This window comes from Nicotiana attenuata, chromosome 2, assembly GCF_001879085.1.
Source record: "Nicotiana attenuata strain UT chromosome 2, NIATTr2, whole genome shotgun sequence".
NCBI lineage: Eukaryota > Viridiplantae > Streptophyta > Magnoliopsida > Solanales > Solanaceae > Nicotiana > Nicotiana attenuata.
Genome location: NC_031990.1, coordinates 49,317,251 through 49,333,575, shown reverse-complemented (window position 1 = coordinate 49,333,575; position 16,325 = coordinate 49,317,251). Strand labels below are relative to the sequence as shown.

The following is a 16,325-nucleotide window of genomic DNA, read 5'->3' as shown; positions in this document are numbered from 1 at the left end:
CTCCAGTATATTATACTGGACAATTATACTTGCTGGAATTCCCGTAAAATTTGCGGGAGTTCCAGCATAATTATGTTTGAACTCCCGTAAAATTTGCGGGAGTTCCAACATAGTTATCCTGGAACTCCCGTAAAATTTACGGGAGTTCAAACATACTTATGCTGGAACTCCCGTAAAATTTGCGGGCATATTTTTCCGGATTTTGAACAGTGTTTTCGCTCAGATTTAAAGTGGCTAAATTTCGATGACTTTTGAAACTTGGCTATTTTTCAATGACCAGTGGTAAATCTGGCTATTTTTGAATTTCTCCCGAAAATTACCGGCTATGTCCATTTATAAGTAGCCCATTACAAAAATTAGTCAATTCATTAAATATTACTAATATTAGCCAAATATTACTAATATTAGCCAATTAGCTATTTGTAGCAAAATTAGGTTAATTTTTTGCTTTTTTTTGAGTGGGTGTTATTACAATAGATTGGATATATCTTAAAGAGTTCGAATCTCATTTTTGCGATGATTTGGTGAAGTTTTGAGGTGGTTTGAATTGAAAATTCAAAGTAAAACTCAAACATGAAAAAAAAATAATATGTGTATCACACTGTGTATCATTTGTGTATCACATATGTATCATATTTGTATCAATTATGTATCACATGTATATTCACGTATACCTGTGTGTGAGATACATGCGTGATACATTTTTGATACATGTGTCGCAGAAGAACTTTTTTGAACTCGATTTAATTACGAATTTTGATACAAAATCAGTCCAAATCACCTCCAATTTTCCTCAAATTTTGTATATTGACTTATCTATATATTTTCAATGAATTTCAACTATACCCATTGAAAAAAATTCCTTTTTTGCTTAGACTTTTGAAATATTAAATTTTTTTGTATTTCATTATCTTATTTGCTATCTCATCCATAAAATTTCCTTTCCGTCTTGCATCTAATGTTGCTAATCACGCATAAAAATATGGAGGGAGATTTTTGCATGTGATTCTTTGAGATAAAGAACCTTATTTATTTAGTTTTTCAATTTTTATATGTGCTTGGCTAGTTTTGGTAAGTTTATGACTAATGGCTAGAGGTTGGTAAGTTGAAAATTATGGGACATTTGTGTAAGTTTCCCATATAAAGATGGTGTAAATATAAATGGCAAGATGAATGTTTACACTAAATTTAATTAACTTAATCTTAAAATCAACATTGATTATCACAAATTAAGTAAGGGGCTTGTCTTTGTCTCCTTCTAATATGAAGTATGAACTGTTCCGATAGGATTTTCTAGTGTTTTACTTTAATATTTGCAATTTGTTATATTTAAGAACAATGGGAAGATACCATATTTATAGATCAATTTTTATTTTTAGATACACAACAAAAACCATAATTTAATTAAACACGATTTAATAAAAAATATTAAGAATGACGTATTTTTGTACATTTAAGTATTTTGCCAAAACAGAATATTCATCATATCTTTCTCTCTCCTCTCTCTCTTCTTCGCCCTTTTCACCGAACCCTAACTTTCCCCTTTCCAAACCCTAATTCCGAACACTCTAAAAATCTCACTTCGAAATCGAAAACTTCAGTTTGAATTCATATCTACGATTTTATTGATTATACGATGAATACTCAGCCGAACAATCTCTACGATACGGCGTCGCAGCCGGACACCGGGAACGATGCATACACATTCCTCGAATTCAACACGCAAGGTGAAGAGTTCGATTATCCTGAATTTCAAGAGCTTTCACAGCCAATTCGATCGTCAGCGTGGCCTACGCCGTCGGATTCTCTGGTTTCCGAAGCACCCGATCGGCCTCCGTCTTCTGACGCCTCTCCGTCAAAAAAATCCCGCGGTGGAAGCGGCGGAAATGGCTCTGGTGGTGGCGGGAACGGAAATGTTATTGGTAGTAGTAGTAATAATCAGGCGGCGTCGGTGGTGGTGGATGCGTTAGCGGCGGGGATGAGCGGGTTGAATTTTGAGGAGACGGTGGATGATGAGGGTTTTGAGTACGGAAAGGGGGATTTTGGTGTTGAGCATGCTTGTAAGTACTGTGGAGTGACGAATCCTGCTTGTGTAGTTAGGTGCAATGTGCCATCTTGCCGTAAGTGGTTTTGTAATTCAAGGGGGAATACTTCGGGCTCACATATTGTTAATCACCTGGTATGTAAGAGAGATGCATTTTTTCTCTCGCATATTTGATTCTTGTTGTGAATGCCTCTTTTTCGTGGTCTATAGAAATGTGCAAAATAGATGTTATCATACAACAACAACAATATCTATGTCAGTCCCAATGGGTTGGTTCTATGAATCCTTACAGAATATGTTACTCATATAAACTCATTGCCAATATCATACAAAATAAAAATAAAAGGTACAAGAAGTTTATATTTCTTATTGACCTATAAATATCTGCTAATAAATTTATCGTGCAACATTATGCCTCAGTCTCGGACAAGTTGGGGTCTGTTATATGAATCCTTTTTGACCATGTCACTCCATATAAACTCATATCAACCAGTATTATACAAAATAAATATAAAAGGTACTACTAGAAGTTCGTTATCTTGTTGACTTTTAAATCTCTACAAAATAGGTTTTACCATAAAACAACAACTATGCCTCAATATCAAACAAGTTGGGGCCAATTCTCATTGATCATGTTAACTTATCTCATGCCAATATTATACAAAATAATTTTAAAAAGTACTAGTAGTTTTTTTATATTTTAAGGTAAGAATGTGCCACCAACAACCTTTCGGTGTCTTGTGTGATAAGAATGTGCCACCAAAACTTAAAGGTAAGTTCTATAGAGCGGTTAGGGCTGAGTGTTGGCCGGTCAAGAACTCACATGTCTAGAAGATGAAGGTAGTAGAAATAGGATGTTGAGATGGATATACAGACATACCAGGATAGATAAAATTAAGAATGTAGATATTCAGGACAAGGTGGGCGTGGCCCCTGTGGAGGACAAGACGAGAGATGCGAGACTTAGTTGATTTAGGCATGTGAAGATGAGAGGCATCGATGCCCCAGTGAGGAGGTGAAGAGGTGTGAGAGTTTTGGCCTTGTAGGGCCTAAGAAGAGGGTAGAGGTAGAGGTAGGCTGAAGAAGTATTGGGGAGAGGTGATTAAGCATAACATGGCGATGCTCCAGCTTACCGAGGACATAACCCTTGATAGGAAGGTATGGAAGTCGAGAATTAGGCTAGAAGGTTAGGTAGCATAGCATTTTCCTTGTTCATACCATAAATATTAGTTACTACTTAGTGTGATCTAGTATTTTTTTATTCTTAGATTTCTATTATTACTTGTTGTCTCTTTCGCTTCAGTTTTCTTGTTGGTTGTTGGTGTCATTGCTTATTGTTACTCCTTCCTTTTTATCTTTCCTGAGCCGAGGGTCTACCGCAAAAAGCCTCTCTACCTTCTCAAGGTAGGGGTAAGGTCTTCGTATACACTACCCTCCCCAGACCCCAGTTGTGGGATTATATTTGGGTTTGTTGTTGTTGTATGAGTTTTTTTTATTTCCTATTAATGTGTTAATGTCTGCAGAATAGGTTTATCATAACTACATTATTTTTTGACGAGTAGCTTACTAGCTTTATCATAATGAAATAGAAAAAACTTGCATAGTAATAATGGTATTTTCTTTTGTAGTTTATTTGGATGACTTGAAGTTGATTTTCCAGTTATAATTTGGATGAAAAATAATTTTTCTGTCCTCATTTTGCTCAAGGAAGCAGGGTTTTAAGTGGAATACCTTATACCTCACACCCATTACTCCCCTGAACTTAATATAGGTACATATATTTCAAGCTAAAGGCAGTAGTGTGCAGCACTAGCTGCAGATAGGGTCTTGGGGCAGGGGCGTGTTTCTCATAATGTATGTTGTCTCCTTCCTCCTTTCCTCCCTTTCTCTCTGGAACTTGTTTTAGGAAAGGGAATAACATGTTTAAAAAAGGAGAAGTATGGAACCAGAAATACTAGTATCGGATAGCACCAGAAAAGTGAACTAGTGAAGTAGATGAAGCTTATGCATTTGTCTTTGGCCTAGCGATTATTACACGACTAACCAATTAGTCTTTATTCCGTTTCTTTATTCCTTTTAAATTCTTTAAATCAAGCTTATTGGTAACTGCTGAGAGAATCTCCTTCCATTTTTCTTGTTTGTGTGTTACCAATAAGGTTTTTAGCCGAGTATAGTTCTTTTGTTTCATCTGGTGATGGATGGTCAATGCTGTGGATGTCGTTGGTTTTTGAGCTCTCTTTTATTTGGTTTTCCCCCATATTTGGGATGCTATTGCCCCCATGGCTTTACTCTAACATAAAATGCAACATGTGATGCGTGGGTTAGGCACTTCATGGGTTCGAGACCTGCCACAGCCAAAAACGTGAGTTTAAGTGGAGGAGTATAGAGGGGAGGGCCCATTATCCACCGTTTTTGAACCATGCGCTACTGACCCTCGAGTGTTTCTTGGTCATTAAAAAAAATCGGGATGCTATTACTCATGGAGGATATAGATTTGCTGTTATACCATGGGATATACATTTGCTGTTATACCATGGGATATACATTTGCTGCTTCCGTTTGTTCTTTGGGAAAGCATATTTTTGAAGCAAGAATGAAAAATTTATTTGATACAAATGTATAGTTTTATTGGAAACAGCTTCTCTATCCTCACAAGGTAGAGGTAAGGTATGCGTACACACTACCTTCCCCAGACCCCACGGTGTGGGATAATACTGGGTATGTTGTTGTTGTAAATGTATAGTTTTGTCAGCCTTTTTCTGTAGTTTGGTGAATGTACATTTGCTAGGTATAATGCTACATTTCCGCAGGTCCTTATAAGTTAGTAAAGCAACGAGTTCTTTTCTCCTTTTGTAATGTATATTTCCAGCACCCTTTAGTGCTGGGATCTCTTCAATAAAAAGATCTTTTATCCCAATAAAAAATACGTTTTTGTCAGATTCATGTAACTTTCACCTCCACTGAATTCTTCATTTGTGCATGTGGGATAAGTTAAAAGGGAAATTCTCTATATGTTTTTCAAGGAGAAAAGCCAAAACACCACCATTTCTTAGTTACTAAAGGAGTAGATTATCTCTAGTTGATACTGCATTTTGGAATGTCAGTTGTCCATACTGTAGAAATTAAATAAGGAATCTTAAATGCATATTATAATTTGTTTGTTTCACCAGTCTAGGCAGTGGGATCAGCCACTTGCATTTAATGGACTTACGTTGCTCTTACGTTTTCCTACAACTGGCATTTCTATTATGTTCTCTCCGGAAACAAGGCATTTATTGAGTATAATTTTTGTATTGTTGGCATTTATTGAATATTCTCAATTTTTTCTAATAGGTGCGAGCAAAACACAAGGAGGTGTGCCTTCATAAAGATAGTCCACTTGGAGAAACGATTCTAGAGTGCTACAATTGTGGATGCCGAAATGTCTTTCTTCTTGGTTTCATTTCTGCTAAGGCAGAGAGTGTCGTTGTTCTCCTCTGTAGGGAACCTTGTCTTAATGTTAATGCATTGAAGGATATGAACTGGGACCTAAGCCAGTGGTGCCCGCTCATTGATGACAGGTGCTTTTTGCAGTGGCTTGTTAAGGTCTGGATTCTCTTTCTTGTTCTCTCTTTTTGATCCTTTTGGTTTTTGTTTTTTGTCCTGTATTGGTGACGTGTGGAGTGCTGCAGGTCCCCTCTGAGCAAGAACAGTTGAGGGCACGCCAGATCAGTGCTCAACAAATCAACAAAGTAGAAGAATTGTGGAAGACAAATCCAGATGCTACCTTGGAAGATCTTGAGAAGCCTGGTGTAGATGATGAGCCTCAGCCCGTTGCCTTGAAGTATGAAGATGCCTATCAGGTTCTCACTGGATGATACTATTGTATTATCTCCTCTACCTTTTATGTGTGATAAATGCTGTGCAGGAATTGCTTTACTATGTATTGACATTTTAACTAAGTTTGCCTTCACCCTTCTAATGTAGTATCAAAACATATTTGCACCATTGATCAAGCTCGAAGCTGACTACGATAAGGTATGTCAGGTTATGAAGATGATTTTACATGCTGAAGCGTGAGTGCGTCAATGAATACTGTACTATTCTTAGCTTTTTATTGCATCCTGAAATTTCATGTATTTTCCTCGAACTTTACATGTTTCTTTTCACCTTTGCTTTTGGATAGTGAGCATACTACTTACCCAAGTTTACTTGATAGTGAGTTTTGTCCATACAAGTGTTGATTTTATGAGGACAATTGCATTTACGCTTGTTTGCCTTTTCTTCTTGATTCTTAACGTTTGTGACAGTTGAGCTAAGACATATGGAGTTACTTTCCTCTGTTGTCACTCGAGTAAAGATGTGAGCGCACAACTTACCTAAGTTTACTTGATAGTGAATTTTGTCCATACAAATGTTGATTTTATGAGGACAATTGTATTTATGCTTGCTTATCTTTTTCTTCTTGAATCTTAACATCTGTGACAATTGAGTTAAGACATTCGAAGTTACTTCTCTCTGTTGTCACTCTTGAGTAAAGATGTGAGCGTACTACTTACCTAAGTTTACTTGATAGTGAGTTTTGTCCATACAAATGTTGATTTTGTGCTGAATATTGCATTTAAGCTTGCTTGTCTTTTTCTTCGTGATTCTTAACCTCTGTGACAATTGAGCTAAGACATGTGAAGTTACTTCTCTCTGTTGTCATTCTTTTTCTGAGAATGTGATGTTTTCCCTTGTCAATTAATCTGCCCATCGTGTCTTCTTCGTCTCCAAGTAGAGTTTATACTTGTGTTGAGATACTGCTTACAAGTTTTTGAGTTCTTTTTTCTGTTTGTAGATGATGAAAGAGTCTCAGAGTAAAGACAATCTTACTATTCGATGGGATATTGGTCTCAACAAGAAACGCGTTGCGTACTTTGTCTTCCCTAAGGTATTTTCTTGTTATTTTTTCTGCTATGATTCTTCTAGATTCTCGGACTGTTATAGAGCTTATTGCTGTCATTTACTATTAAGTCTTGATATGGGAAATCTCTTGTGTCCTTCTTTATCTGAATTGAACATGGTTTGCTGTTTTTTAGGAAGATAATGAGTTGCGTCTTGTACCTGGTGATGAGCTAAGGCTGCGATATTCAGGGGATGCAGCACATCCAGCTTGGCAATCCGTGGGGCACGTGGTAAGGACATTTTGCTTGATCTCCAACTCTTTTCGAGAGGGAAAATAATTTATGGAGTATAGCTAGCCATAAACCCCCTTAACAAGTAAATTGGTTGGAATGAAAAAGGCTCCCAGCATCATGGAAAATTTTCTTAAAAGAGCTTCTCGGAAAGCTCCCTGCTTCTTGTTTTCTTGGGTTGTTAAGGGCTTCTTTTGCGATTTCTAGCCTGAGATATTGATTGACTATTCAATTTTCAGGTAAAATTAACTGCTCAAGAGGAGGTTGCGCTAGAACTTCGTGTCAGCCAGGTACCTTAGTTTTTAGATTGCTAGTTGCTTGGCGATTTTCTGTTTTCATCTTTCACCATGTTTTGGCTTGTACTTTGGGCCTTCTCTAAACTAGTCCTGTCTTATCAGGGGGTTCCTGTCGATGTGACCCATGGGCTTAGCGTTGACTTTGTTTGGAAAAGTACGAGCTTTGATCGGATGCAGAGTGCGATGAAAACCTTTGCAGTGGATGAGACTAGTGTCAGTGGGTGAGTGAGAATGTCTGGTTTCTGTGTAGAAAGATAAAAAAACAACTGTGAAGATTTCATGTACTTTTAATTAATCATCTTACTTGCCTAAGATTTATTATTCCATCTAAACCTTTTCAAAAAGGTGTTCGTCGAATTGGTTTGTCCCTTTTTTGTTTGTTTATTGTAGGTATCTTGTAATGCTGATGGTGATTATACATTTAGAGAAATGGCTGCTCTTTCTTTAACTTTGCCTCGTTGAATGCTTAAGATACTACATCCTTTTTTTGGATGAAGTAATAAGGGATACTGCATCTTTTCTTTTGTTGCCTAGTCATTGTATCCTGAATGAAACTTTGTATTCATCTATGTAGTGCAAAGGAATGTCATATTCATGGATATAACAACTAACTTTATTTGGGTCAACAAGTTGTAACTTCTATCGATGGAGCATTTAGTTTTGCGTTCTCTTTGCTTCTTGTGCAGGTATATTTACCATCACCTGTTAGGTCATGAAGTTGAGATGCAGATGGTCCGCAATGCACTTCCTCGCCGTTTTGGTGCCCCTGGTCTTCCAGAGCTTAATGCATCTCAGGTTGAGGGCGCTATCTGTTTGCTTGAACCTGTTGCCTCTTTTCCCTCATTTCTGAAAAAGCATATTTCCTTTAGCTTCAATAGTGATCATGCTTCCAAACCTTTTTCAGGGATACCTTATTGAACGGGATTTTTTGACAATGAAAATTGTTAGTAGTTCTCTAGTATACACATGTAGTATCAAACATGTTATGATGGCAAGTTTGCTTACATTTGAGAATTATTGTGAATAATCAACCTGATTGCTGTCTTGGTACATGTTACATTGTGGAACCCCTATTAACAAGCACATGCGATGCAAATTTTAGTTGCTGTTTTGTTCTCTCTTTTCATAAAATTGCCCCCTCAATTTCGGCAGCTTACTCAATTAAGCTTAATGCAGAAGTGGTGCCCCATAGTCAGTTGCTTCCCCTCACCCCCTTAACCAAAAAAATACCCCTCCACCACCAACAGTGGAAGGAGGTTCTCAAAAGGAGATTGATTCCGGTTGTCTTATTGATCCATGTTTGCATCCTTAGGTTTTTGCTGTAAAAAGTGTTCTTCAAAAGCCCATCAGTTTAATTCAAGGTCCACCTGGAACGGGAAAAACTGTCACCTCTGCCGCCATTGTGTATCATATGGCCAAACAAGGCCAAGGACAGGTAACTCTAAGTCATTTTTACTTATATTTGCTCTAGGTATTAGTCGCTTGATATAATGGCTCTTTACAATCATTTGCTGACTATTATTTCATCAGGTTTTGGTCTGTGCCCCCAGTAATGTTGCTGTGGACCAATTAGCAGAGAAGATAAGTGCTACTGGTCTGAAGGTGAGGCACCAGCTATTTCTGCATCTCCTCCCCACCCTCCAACCCAACAAAAATAAAGTGATGAAGATTGAAGACATTTTGAACTGACTGGGAAATCACTATTTTGGTGTTTAATGCATATTTATGCAGCACGTGTTTCTAGTGGAAGCATCTTGCAGAATGTTGGGCTGTTGTCCACCTACCTTTGACATAATAGTATATATATCTCCATCCCCTATCGGCTCCTTTTATGGTAATCGTTTAAAGGAGGAGTTCTATTTATATCCTCAGATGGATAGAGTATGGTTAACTGAAGGATAAAAATGAATCTCCTATATCCATCCCAATTGGCCCTGTCCCACCAGTGGTAGATGTAACCTAGATATTACTAGGTTCAACAGAACCTACTATTTTGATAGGAGCAGAAATATCTATACGTAAAAATCACTAAAATTTACTTCTTAACCATAATTCGAAACGTGCAATGTGTTCAGTGCCAAAAATCTTATAGATTGAACCCATTAAGTTTTAATTCTGGATCCGCATGTGTCAGTCCAACCCATGAATACAAACTGAAGGCGAAGGACATTGGAGTCTAAAAGTACTGGAAATATAATAAGAAATGTGATAAAAATGATAAGAAACTTCCAACTACCTCCTTTTTTTTTTTTAAAATTAATTTATGAGAATCCTTCCTCATATAATTTTCTGTTTTCCAGGTGGTCAGGCTCTGTGCCAAGTCAAGGGAAGCTGTCAGTTCTCCTGTCGAGCATTTAACCCTTCACTATCAGGTTAGTTTTTTAATTTCTTATCCTCAAATATTTATATATCGTTCTATTTTTAATGATATCTTGTAAACTTTTGTTTATACAGGTTCGCCATCTTGACACATCTGAGAAGAGTGAACTGCACAAGTTACAGCAACTGAAGGATGAACAAGGTTTGTGTTGCTTTCCTGGATTTTCTTTGGCCTCATATGTATTGGGGGATTTTAGCATTTACATGGAGATACTTTTAGCGTAGTGCTCCTTTTTTCTCTCTTTTTCATTATATATCCTTTATTAGAGCATTCTAAATATGTGCGCACATGATTCAGAGTCATTTGGTTAATGAACTTTCAGGAGAGCTCTCCAGCAGTGATGAGAAGAAATATAAAGCTTTGAAGCGGGCAACAGAGAGGGAAATAGCTCAGAGTGCTGATGTAATTTGTTGCACATGCGTTGGTGCTGGAGACCCTAGATTGGCTAACTTCAGATTCCGCCAGGTTGGTTTACCTTATTACTGAAGATTTTGAGGATTTCCTAACTATTTTAGATTTTCAGTTACTTATTTTTGTTCTTATGTACTCATTCTGGATTCTTGCTGATTTTAACATTTCTGTTGTGTTAAACCTCTTGGTAGGTGCTTATTGATGAATCCACTCAGGCTACTGAGCCTGAATGTCTTATTCCTTTGGTTCTTGGCGCAAAGCAGGTCACTATTGCATTAATGTCATGTCGAAATTCATTTATGAAGAACTGTCATACTGAAATATAGTATACAATGTTGGGTCTTACTGTGAGTTTTGTGCTAGGCTGTTCTTGTCGGTGATCATTGCCAGCTTGGACCAGTCATTATGTGCAAGAAAGCGGCCCGTGCTGGACTTGCTCAATCTCTATTTGAGCGCCTTGTGTTTCTAGGAGTGAAGCCAATTAGGTTACAGGTGATTGCCTGTGTGTTGATGTGTTAACATGTCATCAGGGTTGGTAGTGGCTGAAATTAAATTTAAGATTCTCTTTTTTCAGTTATTCTCTTGTTTCTCATATAGTTGGCATAGTGATTGGGAGTGCTCTTTAGTCATCTATGAAGACTTGAGGAGTCTGCTTCGCATTTTCGGGGGTGGGGGGTGGGGTGTGTGTGTGTGTGTGTGTGTTGGGGTTGTGTGGATTAAGATGCTCCTGGTATTTTAACTCTTCTTCACTAATCTGCCACTTCCCCATACCCTTTTTTTGGACGGAGCTGCAACAAATCATGCTAGTTTTAAGGTTTTCTGATTCTTCTATGCTTCATGTAGCATTATGTTATTCGGTTATGTCATTATCTAGTGTAGCTTGTGTATCTGAGCCGTTTTGAGTTTCTAAGCTTCTCATTCTAGCTGCTTTTATTTGCTTGCCAAACAATAATTCCCCATACCCTTTTTTTTTGGGTGGAGCTGCAATAAATCATGCTAGTTTTAAGGTTTTCTGATTTTCTATGCTTCATGTAGCATTATGTTATTCGGTTATGTCATTATCTAGTGTAGCTTGTGTATCTGAGCCGTTTTGAGTTTCTAAGCTTCTCATTCTAGCTGCTTTTATTTGCTTGCCAAGCAATAATTGTTAATCCCCTCTTGCTCGTATCTTTATTTTTTTTCATTTTGTTTCCTTGGACGTAGAGTTTCCTGGTCACTTCCTCTTTCAGAGTACTGTTTATCTTTATTAGCTATTTTTTAAATCTGTAAAGCATCAGAATTCTTGTATTCCATTACTAATGTTGATTATGCTGTCTATATGTTTGCAATTCCAGGTACAATACCGTATGCATCCTGCATTATCTGAGTTTCCATCAAATAGCTTTTATGAAGGTACACTCCAAAATGGTGTAACCATCAACGAAAGGCAATCAACAGGCATTGATTTCCCTTGGCCTGTGCCCAACCGTCCCATGTTCTTCTATGTTCAGGTATTATCAGATTATTTTAGCTGATTCTTCTTCGTTTTTCGTTTTTTGAGTTGTGGAAAAATCTGTCATTTTTGTTTTGGGATGTTATTGTGATGGTTATGGATATACTAAAGATTGTTTCTCCTATATAGTTTATAGGAATTTTTCCTGGTTTACTGATATATTCAAATTTGAATACTTGGTAATTCATCTATAGATGGGACAAGAGGAGATCAGTGCTAGTGGAACTTCCTATCTGAATAGAACTGAAGCTGCAAATGTGGAGAAGATTGTGACTACATTTCTAAAGAGTGGAGTAGTCCCTAGTCAGGTAAATTCTTATATGCATCTTTAAGGTTGAACACCTTTTTGTGGCGAGGATGTAATTATTTTATATTCACAGATTGGGGTCATAACACCATATGAGGGTCAACGAGCATACATTGTAAATTACATGGCAAGAAATGGTTCCTTGAGACAACAACTTTACAAGGAAATTGAGGTAAGCATTAAATAGATGAGCTTTATGGTTCTCTTGGATTCTTAATACTTACTGTGAGTATTTGCTATGTTCAGGTTGCAAGTGTTGATTCATTTCAGGGGAGGGAAAAGGATTATATTATTTTGTCTTGTGTCAGGAGTAATGAACATCAGGTTGGTTTGCATATCCATTAATTTTCTCTTTTTGATGCTTCATGTTTTAACATATTCTGATTTGATTCGATCTGTCGAAGATTTATGCACCCTCCTGTGAACCATACCTCTGTTCTTTTTTCTCCCCCCCCCCCCCCCCCTTCCTGGATCCCTTCTGTTTATTTCGTGGTGCAGGAGGTCGGGTGGAATTTTTGTTAGTGTTGAGATATGTTTTTGCAATAACTTGCATGCTTAATATAGTCTGGATTTCAGACTCTCTTGTGCTTAAGCTTTAATCTATTCCGCCAGTTCCCATATTTCACTGTTAAACTTAAAGTATTGACTTCTTCTTTTACTTCTCTTTTCTTTTTAGGGCATTGGATTCCTTAATGATCCACGCAGGCTTAATGTTGCCCTTACACGTGCTCGTTATGGTATTGTTATCCTTGGAAATCCTAAAGTTCTTAGCAAACAGCCTCTGTGGAATGGCTTGTTGACACACTACAAGGTAATTTCTTCAAAATATTCTCTTGTAATGCTTATTACGCATTATTTCGCGATTTCTCTACACTTCGGAGAAGTTATGAACTGGCAAAGTTGACATAATATTAGGTGGTTAATTTTTTGGGATAATATATCATGTTGAATTTGTTAGGCAATATTGTTACTGTCTGCAGGCTTGGCGACGTATAGAGTAATGTCTCACTAGGTGTTTCTGCTTTGAGGTGCTCATTGCTTTAATGAATTTGTTTCTCAGGAGCATGAGTGCTTGGTAGAAGGTCCTCTGAATAACTTAAAGCAGAGCATGGTTCAATTTCAGAAGCCCAAAAAGGTACTTATTGTGGTCAAATACTCTTCCAAAGTTATATGTTTGTGCTTGTGCTTGATGATGCATCAGTACTCAGGTTTCTTGTAACATCGTTTGCAGATCTACAATGAGCGCAGACTTTTCTTTGGTGGTGGACCTGGAATTCCAGGTGACAGTTTTGGATCTGCTTCAGGCCCCAATGCTGACAGGAGAAATAGTCGTTCTAGGGGTATGGTGGATCTGAACTTTCCCCCATTGACTGTTAATTGCTTGCTGAGATGTTGTATGATTGGAGCATGTGTCTCTTTCATCTGATAATGTGTCAGAAACCTGCTTTTGCTTTCTTATTGTACAGTTTTTCTCAAAGAAACTTTGGAGTAACTAGAAAATTTTCATTATTATTGTAATCTCATGGAATTTATATATGTATTTGTCTGCTTTTGCTGAGGATATGATTTTATGTGTAGGTTCTTATATGGCACCTGGTGTACCCAACGGTACTCAGAAACCTGGTGTTCATCCTGCTGGTTATCCAATGCCTCGGGTTCCCTTTCCACCTTACCATGGAGGCCCTCCACAACCGTATGCAATTCCTACTCGTGGTGCTGTCCATGGGCCTGTTGGAGCTGTTCCTCATGTTCCACAGCCAGGTAGCCGGGGTTTTGGGGCAGGACGTGGCAATGCCAATGCACCAATTGGTAGTCATCTCCCTCACCATCAAGGCGCCCAGCAACAGGCCGGAAGTCTTGGATCTAACTTCAACTTTCCTGCATTGGAGAATCCAAACAGTCAGCCTTCTGTTGGAGGACCTTTATCTCAGCCTGGATATGCTTCTAATGTTAGTAAATTTCAGTTTGTTTTTTCGATCAATAGTAGATGATTTGCTGTAAGCATTTTCTCTCTTTTGAATTATAGATGGGTATCCAGGGACCAGGCCAGACATTTCGGGATGGATATTCTATGGGTAGCATGTCACAGGTGATTGATTCTGAACATCAAAATTGTTATTTTGATTTAATTTTTCTATCATATTTACCTTAGATTTGTTCATCAGGATTTCGTGGGAGATGATTTCAAGAGCCAGGGGTCTCATGTTCCATACAACGTTGCTGACTTCTCTACACAGGTTCTTGTCCTGCACATTTTCTAGTAATTGTATATTGGGCCTGCACATCACTGCCCTTTTTATGCATAATTATTTGATTTTCTCGCTCCAATTAGTTTACATAGGCAAAGCAATATTAACTGGCCTATTTTTTGTTGGTATTTAGGCTTCTCAAAGTGGATATGCTGTTGATTATGTAACTCAAGGAGCACAGGCTGGTTTTCCAGGGAACTTCTTAAACCAGAATTCGCAATCTGGATACTCCCGTTTTGGTTCAGGAAATGAATTCATGTCACAGGTTAATTTTAATTGTTCACTCCTTTGGCCCCTTAATGTCTCAAACTTTAAGGCCTGGAAAGCATGCATTTAAATATGAGAGTCTGGAAGTTTTCACAAGTTCATCATACATGATGGGCTGATCTGTTAGCTCTTCTGACTGGCTGGCTTTGGTAGACAAGTAAATTGAAGTGGTCTCTTATGATTTCTTTTCTCTTCATCTTCCGGTTGGACTTTTGCTCATCGGACTTTTATTTCTGGTGCAGGACTACATGGCTCATGGATCCCAAGGTCTCTTTACTCAAGCTGGATACAATAATCCATCACAAGATGATGGTTCACAGAATCATTTTGGCATGTCCAATGCATCTCTTCAGTCTCAGGTTAGTTTATTAAATAATTCTGCTTGAGAGTTGGCTAAATTATTGACACGCACAAAATAGGAAATATGGATTAGGTGAACTCCACTACATTCCACAAATGATTCTTCACGGGAATGTAATGCCAGGGGACTTCGCTTGTTAGAAAATATTTTCTTCTTGCTATTAGTTTATTTCAACTAGTCTAATGTGACTTGGATGATTGAGGTTTTCCTTGGAATAGCACTTGAATTTGATTCCACTTTTTCCAGAGTTCGCTTAATCCGCTTTACTCCCAACCATTTGCTCACTACAACACGCAACCATTTAACATGCAAAGCCAACCTCAACAGCAGCAAGCGCCACAAGGCCAGGGCTTCCAAAATCAGAAACTTCACTACAATAGTTGAAGATCGCAGGCTTGTTTATGTGATGGGTTATAGTTTGCTTCCAGCAATTTGGTTTATGCTGTCAACACGTGGACCATATTATCTGACCTAAGATGAGGTAAAGAGTTTGCTAATAATTCAGGTCAAATGGTGACATATCCCTTGCCAGTGATTCTGAATGTTGAGTCAGAGGGCTGGAGTGGTGGAAGGCTCTCTGCTCAAGTAAACCATGCGCAGCACAACTGGTGCTGAGAAAGGAAAAATAACCCATGTTATCTTCGTGAAGTTTTACGTATTGTTTGAAGAGAAAGTAATACTATTTCTCCGGGAGAGAAAGGTTACATGGCATGGTATTGGCCGGAAGGGTGGGTTATTCAGGACACGGAGCTTGCTACTTGCGCATTGGAAGGAGTACAACATTGTTTGAAGCTGCGACCATATCTTTTGTACAGTGTCCAGGCGAAAGTCAGCTAACCCTTTCAGCTCTTCCTGACATGTAATTAAACTCTTTAGTATTTGTATTACGTGGATAATGACGATAATTATAGATGTGTTTATGTTTCAGCACTTGAGGTATATAAACATGCAGGTATTAGTCATTTGATTTAACTGGGTTGCTTGTAATCCAGTATCATTTTTTTGTGGATGTCTTTTGAAGCGTTTTGCTTGGAGGAGTAAATGGAAAAAGGAATATGAGTACTTCAGCACTGCATTCGTTCGTTTTGCCACCTCCATGGCATCTCCCATCTAATTCCTACCTTCCATGGAGAATTGCCTTTCGAGTTTTTAGAAAAACTGTCGTGTCAGTGAAAAGAACTCTATTTATTACACTAGCGCGGTTGTTTTCTTGCTTATTATTTTTCCCTGATTACATGTAGCGCGCTTGACTAGCAAGATGGAGCATTTTTTTTGCTTGGCTGAAGCCATATAAGGCTTAAAGGGATTTTATGTTTAGGGTGCATCCAGATGAAATCTTGCCCTGGACGAACGTTAATTACT

General features: G+C 38.0%; 1 protein-coding gene across 1 annotated transcript; it reads left to right on the top strand.

Annotated features, from left to right (window-relative positions):
* Positions 1,481 to 16,036, top strand: LOC109209387 (regulator of nonsense transcripts 1 homolog). Its single transcript, XM_019372652.1, has 29 exons — positions 1,481 to 2,179; positions 5,378 to 5,629; positions 5,716 to 5,886; positions 6,011 to 6,061; positions 6,864 to 6,956; positions 7,105 to 7,200; positions 7,440 to 7,490; positions 7,599 to 7,717; positions 8,183 to 8,291; positions 8,809 to 8,931; positions 9,027 to 9,098; positions 9,797 to 9,868; positions 9,951 to 10,017; positions 10,199 to 10,341; positions 10,479 to 10,550; positions 10,651 to 10,779; positions 11,622 to 11,777; positions 11,974 to 12,087; positions 12,160 to 12,258; positions 12,333 to 12,410; positions 12,763 to 12,897; positions 13,147 to 13,221; positions 13,318 to 13,426; positions 13,665 to 14,035; positions 14,113 to 14,175; positions 14,252 to 14,323; positions 14,469 to 14,600; positions 14,845 to 14,961; positions 15,210 to 16,036. Exons 1-29 carry the CDS (start codon positions 1,637 to 1,639, stop codon positions 15,345 to 15,347), a joined length of 3,822 nt encoding a protein of 1,273 aa, XP_019228197.1. The 5' UTR covers positions 1,481 to 1,636; the 3' UTR covers positions 15,348 to 16,036.